The 16,799-nt window shown below is 40.4% G+C and overlaps 1 protein-coding gene across 8 annotated transcripts in view; it reads right to left on the reverse strand.

Annotated features, from left to right (window-relative positions):
* The window catches only part of LOC109894197 (transmembrane protein 131-like), a 109,199-nt gene that overhangs the window by 78,000 nt on the left and 14,400 nt on the right, over positions 1–16,799 (reverse strand). For all 8 annotated transcript variants that reach the window (XM_031828499.1, XM_031828497.1, XM_031828498.1 and 5 more), the window contains exon 3: positions 10,345–10,385. In XM_031828499.1, the coding sequence (XP_031684359.1) occupies positions 10,345–10,385 (41 nt within the window). The remainder of the gene's footprint in view (positions 1–10,344; positions 10,386–16,799) is intronic.

The raw sequence follows: 16,799 nt of genomic DNA on the forward strand, positions 1-16,799 counted from the left end.
AACCCAAAATTAATCACAATCACTGCATTAGGTTGCATATCAAAATATTTTGAATCAGAAAAAGTCTGAGGCCAAAACAGTGTCCTAAACACCTGCTCAACTTAATATCTGCCAAAATTACACTACGCAAGTACACATCCAGTAACGTCTGATGATAGCCAAGTAAGAAAAAAAGGGCTATAGCCAAACTCGCATACACACCTTCAGACAAATTGAGTTGAAGATGTTTGTGGTCGTACAGCAGAACCAACTCTCATACAAAGACAAGAGAGTGAAGCTCAGAGATAAGAATTCGACACGGTGGCAGTTGGCTAATTCCGTTGGCGACCGTTTTGTATCCAACTCTCTAATCTGTGCGAGCGCAATGATTGGGTGTCTGTTTCACGGCTCCAATGACCTGCCTGTAGGGGAGAGGAGAGCTTTGGCATTAGCGCTGTGTGCTAGCTAATTAAAAGAAGAGGTGAGAAAGAGAAGAGGAAGAAAAAGAGGAGAAAGAGAGCTTCTAAATATAACTCAGGCGAATCAAAGCTATCATAAGCGTGCATTACAATATGAAAGCCTGGCTAGAGCACTAGTTTTTTTTAGCTTCCCTCCTGTTCTCACCAATACAATGTGTTATTATGGTGAGACAAAGCTTTTTCCCCCACCGCTGTAGGAGATGAGAGGTTGTAGAATAAAAAGTGGGGGACGATGTAATTATATCCTAGTAACCCCTATTGTTCTACGTGAAGTGGATATTGAGGTTGAATAGCAATGAATAGCCGTAATTGGCCACTGACAACAAACAGCAATGATTTTTTTATTTCAATAATGTTGATACTTCAGCATAGATTGAGCAGGTAAAACTACCTGCAGAACAAATTAAATAATTTTATACCCTTACCTTTAACCCTTAAAATCGCAATTTGTACTGAGATTTTAAGGGTTAACCGCTGGCTAGTGGGTCTAAATATCGCACAGACGGTCTGCTGGTGGTGGGTCTATTTGCGTCATGGTGAGTAATTGGAGGCTTGGCTTGCTCTGGGGACGCTGGAGAGGAGCAGAGACGAGAGTGGGTGCAGGAACCGTAGGAGGTGTGAAAATTAGCACTCCCCCACCCCTCATCTGCCAGCTTTGCACTGGGTCATCCCTGATGGGGAGCGAGAGAGACGAGCGGGCATAAATAGGGAAAGGGAGACTTGCAAGCAAAGACACATACACACACATATCCTAAAAAGGGCTTGATACAGCTCTATATACATCTAGGCCTATCGGTTTAGATAGCACTTTAGCATAATGGACTCATAGCAACAGCTGCTATGCAGAGAAAGCCATTAGATCATTTCTGAGCCGTAGTGACTATTATCATGCTAAAACAAAAATAGCGATGTCTACCTGCCCAAACGCTCAAAAGTACCACACATGCAAGGGTGAGGCTAGCTGACATTGAGGTTAGTAGTCATATCAATACAGGTTTAGGCCTATAGCACAACGCTCCACTGGTTTCAGAGTAAAACAGTTTATGTTGAATGTGATGGTTTTGCCAGGGGTATGAAGGGTAGAAAGTAGTGCGGGGGAAGATCGATGGTTACATATCAGGATATTTTTTTGGACGAGAATTCATATTGCAGGTGTCTCCAACCTTTTCTAGCATGAGAGCTATTTTTTGTTTTTAAGTTAAACTTGTCGCGAATTTTTTTTGTTAGTTAAATTTAATCATGTTCTCAGTTTTGTTTTTAAATCTTTAAAAAATACAATTGTTCATAGACAAACAAAATTGGATGTTCTGTCAATGCTTAAATCCCATCAGAATATATCAATTTTCTTTGGAGGGTGGAGAATAACAATGTCGATTTTCATGATTCCCCTTTAATGGCATACATAGCGAGTGAGCGCATACATAGCGAGTGAGGAAAGTGCTGTCTAATGTGCCAGTGTACGCTGGGAGTTGGGAAGCAAGTCCAGAGAGTGAAAATGTAATAATAAATAAAACATGGAAAGAAACACTGGGGGCTGCGGGAGCCTGACGAGCCGACCGGGGCTGCGGGAGCCTGACGAGCTCGCTGACGCACCCTTGGTAGACTCGGCAACTAATGCTTGACGGGACAACGGGGTATTGTAAACCTGACGAGCCAGTTGAGGCATCCCCTGTTAATCCGGGAGCGTCACCCGGACCCGACGTCACATACACTCACAAAACAACAAAAATAACTCAGATGCTCCCCTTTGGTGAGGCGTTAGTCGAGAAGCAGGTGAAACGTTTAATAAAAACAACAAACACTTAACGAGACTACATAACAGTAGCGTCTTAACAAACACAGGATCAATAACACCTAGGGAAAGAACCAAAGGGATTGACATATATAGGGAAGGTAATCAGGCAGGTGATTGAGTCCAGGTGAGTCTGATGATGCGCGTAACGATGGTGACATGTGTGCGTAAAAATGAGTAGCCTGACGACCTCCGGAGAGGGAGTATACGTGACACTAGTGATGGTTCTGTTACAAATGATATACTTACTCATGATATACTTCCGCCAGGTAAGCCTATTATGCAGTTAACATTTAATTGATAAGGTTTTGACGAAAGTAATACTTATCACACCAACTGGCTACATACGGAGTGCTAAACAAATGCGCGCATCACACAGACGGGCAATATTGCTGGAAAGTAATTGGCAGACATTGTGTAAGGTTGGACTTTTAAGCCAATAGTGGCTAACAGGCGTGGGATAATGCCAATGTTGAGTTGATTAGATAGTAACTGGGAACTTACGGTGTCTGATACTTGTGAGATTTGTTTGACAGTTTGTGGTGGAATGCATAAATTGCATGCACGTTCAGAATTGTTTGGCGAGTTACTGGCAGCTCGTGATCAATCTGTTGGAGACCCCTGTCATATCGTATCGTTTTGACAATATCGCAATATTATTTTTGGTGAAAGGTCAACGAGGTTCTCACTGAGGAAAAAGCTGTGGCAGGGCCATCAGCGTTTGGACGCTTGACTCTGCAATGGTGGCTGACAGCTAATATGTGATTCTGAAAAGGAGTAGGAACAGATCAAACTCGGGCATTGTTGATCGCCTTACACTTTTTCGTCTGAAAGGAGGGAGCCAAATCTCCCCTCTTTCTTTGAACTACCAGTATCTCAATCCACTATCCATCTGTCAACAAAAAACTAGTAATTGAGATGGGGTTAGTCAATATTGAAGCAAAAGGTTTTGTTTATGTAATAGGCTACTTGATACAAATTACAAGCACATGTGTTTATGGCTATGAATGTAGGCTATTAAGTTATAAAGAGGAGCAATGCAAATCTAACTTTCCCTAAAGAACGTGTAAACTGGTTTACAATGGTCGAATTTGAGACAAGCAAACCTTTTCAGGATGACGACACACGCTCGCTCACTCTCAGAGAAACACAGTCAGGTGGCTTTATATAGGTCTACTGTTTGTTGAAGGAGGAGAGCTCAGAGCTGCCCTTGCACGAGGTGTGTGTGTTTATTTTCAATAAAAAGCCACAGCCCCTGGCAAAATTCCCCTTCTCATCAAGCATGCTGTGTGCCCCAGACCATGTTTTGTCCACAGACACAGTGCAGAAATAAGTTATGTTTGGTTGTCATTTGATCCCTGGATCTACCATGAATAAAGCAAACATTAGCGGTGCCCTTATTTGAACCAGTTAACCTGACAAACATGCTTCAAGGGAAAGAGGTGAGGACCAGCTGAGAAAATTGGTCAGCTGTTCATAAGACACTCCACCTTGTGTAGAGATGTTGTAGAGTGTATAACAGAGACAGGTTTCCCTGATCACATGACCTGATCAGGAAGAACTGAAGAGGGAAAAACTCCAGGCCCTATTGATAAGACATCACTTGGGTTCAGAAAACTCCTAGCCCTCAGATGCTGACACGGCAAGATGCAACAGGTTGGTAAAGTTGGTCAATACCACCATTTAATAATAACACTAGCTAACAAACAAAAATATTCCTGGCAATTGCAATATGCACAATGCAGTAAGATAGTTGAGACTATGCATTAAACGTCCTTTTTTTTTTACCCAGAACCTAAAATGATGGATGTGTGTTAGGGCTGACCCCATTTAGTTGACTAGTCGATTGTTTGGTCGATAGGCTGTTGGTCAACAGAGATTTTAGTCGAGCAGTAGCAAAAACAGATACCTGTCTGATTTGAGCCTGTCTGAGTTGACTGATCCATTGTGGAAGCCGTGGGGGGATGGCACAGTCCATCACTCTGACGTGCTTCTGAAATTGTATAAGGTTATTATGTAAGAACAATGGTGCAAAATATTACTTTCTAACAAATGGCTTTCTCCTGTGTTGGATAGGGGTCACTGTCACGGTTCAAAAATGTATCAGCTGAAAAACATCCCCACAGCATGATGCTGCCACCACCATGCTTAACTGTAGGGATGAAGCCATGTTTCCTCTAGACTTGACGCTTGGCATTCAGGCCAAAGAGTTCAATCTTGGTTTCATCAGACCAGAGAATCTTGTTTCTCATGGTCAGATTTTTTAGGTGCCATGCCACTCTTACATTGTGAGGGCTGTCATGTGCCTTTTACTGAGGAGTGGCTTCCATCTGGCCACTCTACCATAGGCCTGATTGGTGGAGTGCTGCAGAGATGGTTGTCCTTCTGGAAGGTAACTCTAGAGCTCTGTCAGAGTGACCATTGGGTTCTTGGTCACCTCCCTGACGAAGGCCCTTCTCCCCGATTGATCAGTTTGGCCAGGCGGCCAGCTCTAGGAAGATATGTTTTGTTTGCCATGCTAGTACCAACTTGCTCGTGAGGCATGGAATGTGCCCTCATAGAACTGACTAAAATGTGGTCAAGCAGATTGTTGTCATGTATTTTGTTAAACTTAACTGGGATGCTAATACAGCCGTTGATAATCAGCCAAGTAATTGTGATTTTCCTTCAAATTGTAGTTGTAACCATGTACCAATATCTAACAAGAACACACGTGATGTGTGCATCTATTGCACAGCTGCAGGTCAGACGACTGTAAATAGTTCATCTTCCATGGAAGAAGCAGTTCAAGAGCTACAGGGTCAAGCTAAAGCAACTACTCTTACATGTAAACTCAGCAAAAAAAGAAACATACCTTTTTCAGGACCCTGTCATTCAAAGATAATTTATAAAAATCCAAATAACTTCACAGATCTTCATTGTAAAGGGTTTAAACACTGTTTCCCATGCTTGTTCAATGAACCATAAACAATTAATGAACATGCACCTGTGGAACGGTCGTTAAGACTAACAGCTTACAGGCGGTAGGTAATTAAGGTCACAGTAATAAAAACTTAGGACACTAAAGAGGCCTTTCTACTGACTCTGGAAAAACAAAGAAAGATGCCCAGGGTCCATGCTCATCTGTGTAAACGTGCCTTAGGCATGCTGCAAGGAGGCATGAGGACTGCAGATGTTGCCAGGGCAATAAATTGCGATGTCCGTACTGTGAGACGCCTAAAGACAGCGATACAGGGAAACAGGACGGACAGCGGATCGCCCTCGCAGTGGCAGACCATGTAACAACACCTGCAGGACAGGTACAAGATGGCAACAACTGCCTGAGTTACACCAGGAACGCACAATCCCTCCATCAGTGCTGTCCGCAATAGGCCGAGAGAGGCTGGACTGAGGGCTTGTAGGCTGTGTGTTTATTTAAATATAAACACCAATGATTGCAATCTCAAGAATTGGAACGTAAGAAAATTGATCAGTTATGACTATTTGATCATAAGTTCCAGTAGTTTTGTTTCTTCTATTGTCAAATCTAACACCAATGACTTAACTGGTTGAACTGTTCCTCATTTTTGTATGAAATAAGCACTTTTCAAAACAATTTCTTCATGAAGCAACTGAAGAGTTTTAAGAATGTCACTATGACCTTAGAAGAAACACCAAAATTACATGGCATATAATTGGGAAACTTTCAGCCAGGATAGACTATCTTTAGGTCCAAGAAAGATGTCAGGGCTCAATGACCTGAAAGAAGGTCATGATATTGCTGCCAAGTTGAATGTCTCAGTGCACACAAATGTTTAGTCAGTTAAATGGGTTAAGCACCATGCCAGTATTTTACAAAATGAAGGCTATTGTTCTTGGTTGGGTCAGCTCTTGGAACCTGATATTTTGATGATCATTTGCATGCATTTAAAGTTGTTTTGAAGCGAAGTCCACCATGCAAGGTATTTCATGTAAATGACATCATATGCCACAAACCTTTTGATTTGCTCATGTCATATGGAGCAAGGGATTCTTTTGACTACATTCTACTGTCACTTGATAACCGTTTAAGCCAGGGCTGAGACTTATGGTTTGGTCATAATAAACATTTGAATGTTGAAACAGCTTTGCTTGAGTTTGTTAAATTCCAAGTGCTTTTACAAAATCTAATTTCCATTTACATGGGGGAAGAGTAAATAAATTAACACTGAATAGAGGACACACATTTTTACTCTAATTGGAGTCAACCTGAATCAACACTAGCGAGTGTCACTATAAGCACTCAGTGTTGATTACCTCTGTTAAATTTGATCAACACCGGCCAGTGCAGTGTTAACTTTTTGCACTCAGTGTTAAATCAACACTAGAAATGTAACACTTGATCAGTGTACTTTTTACTCTACACAGTGTGACCATATGTACTTGCTGACAGTGTTACATGTAACACTTTCAAATTTACGGTGTAGATAAATATTCCTCGTGGCATATGCATGTTATAAGTGCCATAGGGAGGGAAACATGCATTCTGACAAGCAGTCAATGCACAACTATTCTTGCAATCTCGAAAACAGCCGTTTTAATGGCTTTGTTAAAAAAGGGGAATGCCAGCTTTCCATTCCTACTTCCTACCATTCCTACTTTATTTATTTCTCAACTCATAAATATGCGTGAACTGCGCCATTTTAAACCCAGGTTTTTTAAACAGAAGCATGGTTTAGCACCGCTCCACAATTCGCAGTGAGTGCATAGGGGAGAGTGGGGCTAAATGTAACACCGGTCAATTGTAGGGTGACTTGGGGTACAACGCCTCTACCTTTTTAAATAATTTATTTTTAATGACTTGAATTGTGATGAGACATATTTTTGGTTGAGCAAGAGTAGTGGAAACCAGGGAAAGTGTTGCGGGAAAAGTTGTGATATGAAGCGGTTTCTGTGAGAAGTACAGGCTTTTTACCCCAGGTGGAGAGTTACCCACAGTTACCCTAACATTATATTCAGTGTTTATGGGACATAATTCATAAACATAACTAGTTAAAAGATAACATTTGAGATTTGGCTAATGATGAGCCCAAAAGGGTAAATTCAGATAAGCAACCCCATGCTTCAGCCTATTTATAGCATACCTGATAATATGGACCATGTATAGGCTATATACTGTACATGGCCCAATAATTTTACCAATATGTTATTGGGCTAATTTCTGGGAGGGGAAAATTCTATTTTAGATACCTTATTTTAATTCATTTTGGAGTAGAATGTCCTTTACCAGAACTGATCTCCTCAGTCAATCTACATACAAATTATAGGAGGGGACCCCCCCACTGCTACAAATCTTTCCAGAGGACACGTGTGATAGTTGTGTTGGATAAATAAGATGCATGATGACTAACGAATATACACAGGCCAATTTAAATACTAAATTACGCAAATGTACCTATAGACCGATAAGCATGACGGTCAAATGTTCATCAGTGAATAAAAAGCATCTTGCAATGGGATTTTTTTTCTCCCAGTCATTTTGGCCGGCAACCGTTTTATCTATGAGCTTTTCATTATAATTTTTGCTTCAAAACCCGGCAAATGTTTGTTAACGCAAACCCTGACACACACACACAAACAACAAGGTCATTGGCCCCCGTTCCGCTGCCCCTATCTCCAGCCTGTTCTTCAGGGAAGAGTGATGGCACCTTGTGTCAAGAGGTACAATAATCCAGGCCCTGGAGCCTCAGTCCTGGAGGGGATTCAACCAGCCCTACCTGTCCCCACTTTCTATCACTTCTCTAGGCTCAGAGACACTTCCACACTGAGTCTAGAGGGACTGTGCCTGAGGAAATCAACGGTGCATCCAGTTAGCTCGTATTAGCTACTGATAGGGCGATTGTAGGAAGTCATTAATGGGAATTTTGCCAGTGGTGGAAAAGTACTCAATGGTCATATTAAAAATAAAGATACCTTAATAGAAAATGACTCAAGTAAAAGTGAAAGTCACCCAGTAAAATACTACTTGAGTAAAAGTCTAAAAGTATTTTGTTATAAAAAGTAAATGGAATTGCAAAAAATTTACTTAAGTATCAATAGTAAAAATATAAACGATTTAAAATTCCTTACATTAAGCAAACCAGACAGCACAATTTTTTTTATATATATATTTTTTACAAACTAAGCATTTGTATTCGCCCTCCAGATCAGAGGCAGTAGGGATGATCAGGGATGTTCTCTTGATAAGTGTGTGAATTGGACCATTTTCCTGTCAAAATGTACTTTTGGGAAAATGTATGGAGTAAAAATAATATTATTTTCTTTAGGAATGTAGTGAAATAAAAGTAAAGTACATATACCCCAAAACTACTTTAGTACTTTAAAGTATTTTTACTTAAGTACTTTACCCCACTGCATTTTGCTACCAATGCGCTGAGGCACTGTTTAGTATCAAATTCAATTTAGTGTTGTTGAATGTTAGCCCTGTCCAAGGAATCAACACCTTCCCAGTGTGTTTGTACTGGGGGACATTATAGGCAACTGCCTAAGTTGTAGGCTAGATTAGCTACGTGTTAGACTGCTGCACCACTCAGGAGCTTTACCAGCTAAGGCACTGCTCTCAGTGCAACAGGCGTCACTACAGTCCCTGGTTTGAATCCAGGCTGTATCACATCCAGCCGTGATTGGGAGTCCCGTAGGGCGGCGCACAATTGGCCCAGCGTCGTTCAGGTTTGTCCGGGGTAGGCAGTCATTGTAAAAAACAATTTGTTCTTAACTGACTTGCCTAGTTAAATAAAGGTTAAATAAAAATAAATCAAATGCCATACAAAACAATCATTTATTTTAGGGCGTTGTGAGCAAGCAACTGGAGTCACTTACAGTTCCACAGTGACAAGTTGAGTACACACAGGAGACTCAGGGCTCTGTTTCTTGACTGTCAGGGGGCTTTTAGAAGAAGCTGACACTAACCAGCAGTACGCAGCTTGCCAGCAGTGGCTGCCATGACAATCCCAGCTATATGTTAGATCAGAAAGAACTCTAGAAGAAGAATTTTGATAGCAAAAGTAGTCCCAGTTCAGACTTGTCGTCAACTCTTGTAATGTCATTCTCTAGTCACTAGTGCGATGGCTAACCAGAAAACACAAAATAGGCCTATACTAACAGTATCAATGTGCTTGAATGTGGAATGTTAGTTAGGAGACTAGTCCATGTCCTCACTCCTTCAGTCATTGCCAAGCCAGTTAATTTTGTTATCTTAAAACGCAGCACCATGGTCAACACTTCAAATGAGCTATTGGCATCTATGCTTCCAGTCTTTCATGTAACAAGAACACATTTAACTGCCTTCAAGATGTATAGCATATCAACGTTCTATTCGATAAGAAAGGAGACACTGCCCATTCTGGAGTGAAACAAAAAAGTCTTGTCAGATGGACCTCTACTGCATTTTCTTTAAAGGAGTACTAAAATGTGTCTGGAATGCAGTACTGTGCCGCTCTTTCGCTCTCTCCCCACTCTCCTACTCGTGTTCACGCACCCACACTCATACCAACGTAAACGCCACACCATATTGAAAAGGCCCCAATAAGGGCCTCTTAGAACCCCCTCTGAAACTCGAGTATCTAACACAACATCTAGGCTAGGCATAGCCTTCAGTACACAATTAATAAATGCACACAACATAGATACAATATAAATGCATCGGAATACGTGTAGGCTACACATTACAGTGTATGTGAATGTGTGTGACAAGTCAAAATGATGCATGATTTAATGACATCTTATTCCACTCTGCACACCACCCCCAATTTTCTGTCTTCTGCCCACTTTGGTTCTCTCATCTGAAAGATGCACACCTGTCATAGTCCGAGCTTCGATTAAACTGCTTACTGCTGCAGTGGTTTGTTTCCATAGTTCTAACTTACCTACATTTTAATATTCTGTTCTTAATTCTCGCTGAAAGTGGACTGTTCTCTCCACTCGTAGCAAATCCTTTCTGATGATGGCGGGATATTATTTCTCTGCAATTTTTCTCACCTGTGATTGTTGTGTGTTGTGTGAGTAAAACAAATGAGTAACATAACAAGGATGTTGGATTCTGGTCGCCAAGGGATATCAGGGATTAGAAGATCTTACCTCTCTTCCAGTGGAAGACTGTCTTTGCTGCGCTCTTCCACCTACGTAGACAAGCAAACAAAGCAACTAAATTACAAAACAACTACATCAAGACATAAAGGTTAAAGAATGTATATTTGTCTTATAATTACAGTTTAGCCTAATCGTTTCTATATTGAGTATATTGTATTAAAGTGCAAATGTATATTTCAGTGCATTAGTATTTCAGCATTTGATCATGAATAAACAATGGACAAATATAACATCAAGTGTTAGGCTTACATAAATCCAAATGTATCAACAAATTAGCTGCCGTCTAAGTTTGTACGCTTAAAACATTTCTGTTTTGGATAAAAGGAATTCAGTATGAAAAAATAAAAAATAAAATGACCAGCTTTCTAAATGCGCCTAAGTTTAATGGTGGCCCATTATGACAAGACTGACGCTCAAAGCAGGTAGATGGGTACATTATGTTCTTATGTAAAAACCCAACGATAAAGCCTTGCGTTCCTATTATTATTTTTTTGTGCTGGTGACGGTAGGTGCACTTGATTCAGCAGCCATAGCGCCGGGAAGGCAAAGTGTTCTCATTTTGAACCATTTAATGTGTCTTAAGGTAGAACTCTGCCTACCGGGCAGGCACAGATCAAATCAAGTGCACCTATAGACCTACTGCTGGCCAATTAGATAGCTCAGATCGTGTCTGCAGTTTCCTCGCACCATAGACTGTAAAAAGAAGCCTCTGACAGCAAAGTTGATAATGTGAGATTTCAAAACCATGACTAGAGACTCAACGAATAACGCAAAGAGCTGCTGTTTTTAAGTTGTTATTCAGCACTGTTCAACAGTTTCATAAGCCATAAAATGCTAGCCTACAACCAGCACTGCAGCTGCAATGAATAACTATAGCAAAGTTTTTCGATAAGTTTATTATTATTATTTGCGGCTTGTCTTTTTTAATATTGAGGAAAATTTCACTTTCTCTGGTCATAGGAGTAACAACATGAATTGGTGCATGATGCAGAAGTAATGCAGTGCAACTTAAGTTTGTTTTGCTATCAGCTGGAAGACAGTTTTCCCTTTTCTCAGCATGGAGATGGTGGGTCGGGTGACAGGCAGCCTCACCGATGCTCCATCCCTCCCCTCAGACTGACCTTCAGATGCAGGCTATCAGTTCAGTAAATAAAAAGATCCATACGCAACAAAAAGCATATCTCTCTCAAATGTTGTGCACAAATTTGTTTACATCACTGTTAGTGAGCATTTTTCCTTAGCCAAGATAATCCATCCACCTAACAGGTGTGGCATATCAAGAAGCTGATTTAACAGCATGGTCATGACACAGGTGCACCTTGTGCTGGGGACAATAAAAGTCCACTTTAAAAATGCGCAGTTGTGTCACGACACAATGCTGCAGATGTCTTGAGTTTTGAGAGAGCGTGCGATTGGCATGCTGACTGCAGGAATGTCCACCAGAGCTGTTGCCAGAGAATTGAATGTTCATTTCTCTAACATATAGCTTATGTTTTAGAGAATTTGGCAGTACGTCCAACTGGCCTCACAACCGTAGATCACGTGTAACCACGCCAGCCCAGGAACTCCACAACTGGCTTCCTCACAGGCGAGATCGTCTGAGGGGTGGGGGCGTTAGGGGTTGTGCTGAGAAGTATTTCTGTCTGGAATAAAGCTATTTTGTGGGGGAAAAACCCATTCTGATTGGCTGGAAATGGCTCCCCAGTATATTACCAGTGTGATCATATACCTAACATTTTGAAATTTCATTTCAGTAGCCACTCCATAACCAGCAGGACCAGGTGTGCGCAAGAGGTCATAGATGACTATTGTATGTCCTCCTGATGCAAATCTTGTGTGTGCAAGGGCATTGTGTTGATTGACAGGCCCTGTCCTGACACTACCCATAGTCCATATATCTCTAGACACTGAGTAAATCTAAAAGGATAGGATAGGTATATGCAATATATACAATGGGTATAACAAACATTAGGAACACCTCCCGAATGTTGAGTTGCAGCCCCCCCTTTTGCCATCAGAAACTTTTTCTCTTAATTCGTTGGGGCATGGACTCTACAAGGTGTCGAAAGCGTTCCACAGGGATGCTTGTCCCATGTTAACTCCAATGTTTCCCACAGTTGTGTCAAGTTGGCTGGATGCCTTTTGGGGTGGTGGACCATTGATACACACGGGAAACTGTCGAGCGTGAAAAACCCAGCAGCGTTGCAGTTCTTGACACAAACTGGTGAACCTGGCACCTACTACCATACCCCGTTCAAAGGCACTAAAATATTTTGTTTTGTCCATTCATCCTCAATGGCACATATGCCTCAAGGCTTAAATTATTCTTTAACCTGTCTTCTCCCCTTCATCTACACTGATTGAAGTGAATTTAAAAAGTGACATCAATAAAGGATCATAGCTTTCACCTGGTCAGTCTATGCCATGGAAAGAGCAGGTGTTATGTTTTGTACACTCAGTGTATATGGTAAAAATAACTAAATTTCATCATGCTTATCAGAGGGAAAGGAGAAGGTACTTCCATAGTGCTTATAGGCCAACCTATGCAATTATTTTGTATCTAGGCTACATTAGTGTATATGGGTTAATTTAGGTGCAGTTTGTTGATAGGGCCTTTGTTCACTGCAACGTGGGTCTTCATGCATGCCTAGGGGTCAATAATTGAAAGCCTTGACCAGGCAATCAAATCAAATTGTATTTGACACATGCGTAGACCTTAACATGAAATGCTTACTTATAAACCCTTAACCAACAATGCAGTTCAAGAATAGAGTTTACAAAATATTTCCTAAAAAAACTAAAGTAGAAAATAAAATAAAAAGTAACAATGCTATAAACTGGGGGTACCAGTGCCGAGTCAATGTGTGGGGGTACAGTTTAGTCGAGGTAATTGGTACATGTAGGTAGGGGTAAAGTGACTATGTTTAGATAAAACAGCGAGTAGCAGCAGTGTATAAAACAATATATAAATGTAAGTGGGTGGGCTGAAATAAAAGATCCCAGAAATGTTCCATATGCACAAAAAGCTTATTTCTCTCAAATTTAGTACACAAATTTGTTTACATCCCTGTTAGTGAGCATTTCTTCTTTGCCAAGATAATCCATCCACATGACAGGCATATCAAGAAGCTGATTAAAAAGCATGATCATTACACAGGTGTACCTTGTGCTGGGGACACCACTAAAATCAACCGCCACTAAAATGTGCAGGTTTTTCACACAATGCTGACTGCAGGAATGTCCCATGAGCTGTTGCTAGAGAATTTAATATTTGTTTTGGAGAATTTGGCAGTACGTCCAACTGGCCTCACAACCGCAGACAACGTGTATGGTGTTGTGTGGGCGAACGGTTTGCTGATGTCAAAGTTGTGAACATGGTGGCAGTGGAGTTATGGTATGGGCAAGCATAAGCTACGGACAACAAACACATTTGCATTTTATCTATGGCAATTTGAATGCACAGAGATACCGTGACGAGATCCCGAGGCCCATTGTTAGGCAATTTATTTTAAGGTATCTGTGACCAACAGATGCATATCTGTATTCCCAGTCATGTGAAATCCATAGACTATAGCCTAATTTATTTATTTCAAGTGACTGATTTCCTTATATGAACTTTAACTTAGTAAAAATCTTTGAAATTGTTGCATTTTTGTTCAGTGTAGTTGAAGGGCAGGGTGCTTTAGTGTAGGTTAATCTATCTATGACATTGTATGCATATAGCCCTAGTCACTCATGGATCAAACTCAATTTAAACATTTTACAAAGTATGGAAATTGTGATTGATTGTTATTTGGGGTTGTGCTCACAGTCAACCCAAGTCTGAGTTTTTTTCCACTAATTGGACTTTTGACCAATCACATCAGATCTTTTTAAGTCAGATCTTTTTCAGAGCTGATTCGTCAAAAGACCACTTTGTGGAGAGAAGAAAAAAATCTGAATTAGGCTGCTTATCTAAACACAGCCAAAGAGACAGACCTAGTTGACTCATCTTGAACTGCGATGTTACAACAATTCCAATGGAAGACTTAGTCTAGGCCTATCTATTGTAAAACCAGTTTGGACATCAGCGCATTTAGGCATAAAAGCTAACAGGGAAACAGGAGTATTTCCTTCCCATTAAGAGAAGATCTTACAACAGTTAATAGATAGGTCCATGAAATGTGCATTTTGCGCCCATCTGACATTTTAAGTAGAAATAGTTTAATTTAAGCCTGTTATATTAAATTGAAGTTCCCTTTACTATAGACATGGAGAATTGAATAAATCAGACTTGCAATCCGTGCACCCCTTGCAGTCCGCATACACATACTAACACATGCACTCTACACACAAGTACATATGGATTGTGTGTTGTAGATATGTGGTAGTAGAGTAGTGGCCCGAGGACACACACACTGGTTGTACAAGTAAAATGAAATAGGTTTAAAACGGGTGGGTCTAATCCTAAATGCTGATGGGTTAAAACCGCATTCCAGACAGTGTCTATTCCACAAGTTACCACCGGCTAAATCTATGACGTTAAAATGCCTAATTTCTCTATTCCATCTGATTGCGCAATCAACCTTCTCTCTCATCAGCCCAGCAAGGCAATTTATAAACTTGATCTCCACTACATCTAACTAACATTTCATTTAGACTAATAGGCTGACTATGCAAAATAAATGTATAAATCTATATTATTCAATTATTGCACCCACACTGCTCGCTCGCGTCTGTATTACCAAGGACTAAAATAGAAGTCAGTTGTATTTCTGACACAGATCGTGCTGCAAGTCCTGCCTCTCCCATCTCCTCATTGGTTTATAGAAGCAGGTAACCACGTGCCATTTCCCCATTGGTTATACCCACGTGGGTGACTGAAAGATGAACGAGGTCAGTGGCGGTAATGCACCTCATTTATGAAAGTTGCCAATCGCAATATAATGTCCAGAGAAGAAAAAGCCTGGAAGGAGGAAAGATGACTAGAAACAATACGGTTGACCTTTTTGTGTGGATTCATTTCAGGTAAAATAACTCAATGTTTATATCCCAGGACAAATTAGCTAGCAACAGCAAGCTACCTAAATAGGACAAATTAGCTAGCAAGTGCAAACTAGCTAGCTAAATTGCCATACATGTTTAATGCTGTTTAATGCCCAAATTAATGTAATTGGTTCAGTTTGTTTTGACATTTTAACCTGCGTGTCGTGATCGCGTTTGGTGTGGGGGGACAAAATAAATGTATGCACGATGGCGCACACGCGTAGCCGGTTTGGGTTCCGTGTAACATGTGGTTTTCTAACAGCAGAGACTCGTATAAACCTTGGTGTCTGTCTCTCCGACATTTTCAATCACATTCGATCTCCAGTAATGAAGGTGTCGGGACGAGACAGGCAGGCAGCGTTTCTCAGCCAGTTGAAATCATAAATCAGCTGGCATCATTTTTGAAGTGATTGTGTTAGCTATGTTGTTGGCTTGCACCTCTGAACATCAGTGTCCTTTCGAGAGAACACATTTTCAATGCCAGCCGAATTCACCTCATTAGCTCATTGTTATCGATGTATCCAAATAAATGTCACTAGAAAACAGCTTAACCTCTTGAAATGTAAAATTAAAAATGTAGATTTCCACCTAAATAGACATACCCAAAAGTAACTGCTATTCATGTGGAATTTCATGATTCTGACATGCCAAATAAAAATATAAAATATAAATATAAAGAAATGATCAGGAGATAGGTAAATTCAGAATAAACAAGAACAAGCACACAAAATAACCTTTTTTGGTTTTTGTATTTTGAAAGTCATCTTTCATTGACAAGCAATAAGTGAATTATTGATGCCCAGAGCTGGAAACACATCAGATGGCTTCCACAACATGTGAACAATATCAGAAAAAAATGGGATTGATAGACCTAACAACTAGAAATGGGCAGATGTTTTAGTAAGTGTGGTCACGGGACTTTTGGTCATGTGTCCCTAAACCTCTCCAAAGTGGCATATGTCTAAATTATATAATTCCAGTGCTATTACATATTTGCAATCCCTAAATGCTATTTGTTCAGTGTAAAAACAATTTCACTCAAACAGTGTGGTGGTGTTATGGGGAATCCAGGGTACATTAAAGTGTCCTTTCAACCTCTCCAAAGTCTCCAAATGTGGTTAATTGCACTGTTTTTGCTCACTGGAAGTGCCTATTGTTCACTATAAAAAACGAATTTCTACAACACCAACCTCTCTCAAACATGGTGGTGTCAGGGGACATACAGGGGATATCCAAGTGTTTTTTCAACATCTCCAAAGTTCCTGAACGTTTACCCTATGCATATCCAATGTATTGGTCCCACATACAAATGAACTATTTACAAAAATATTAAAATATATACTTAATTTTTTAAAATGTCTTATCAAACAAACTTGGATACACGTGTCCTTCACTAAAAGAGGTGCAAAAATAAAAAT

This window comes from Oncorhynchus kisutch, linkage group LG7, assembly GCF_002021735.2.
Source record: "Oncorhynchus kisutch isolate 150728-3 linkage group LG7, Okis_V2, whole genome shotgun sequence".
NCBI classification, from domain to species: domain Eukaryota; kingdom Metazoa; phylum Chordata; class Actinopteri; order Salmoniformes; family Salmonidae; genus Oncorhynchus; species Oncorhynchus kisutch.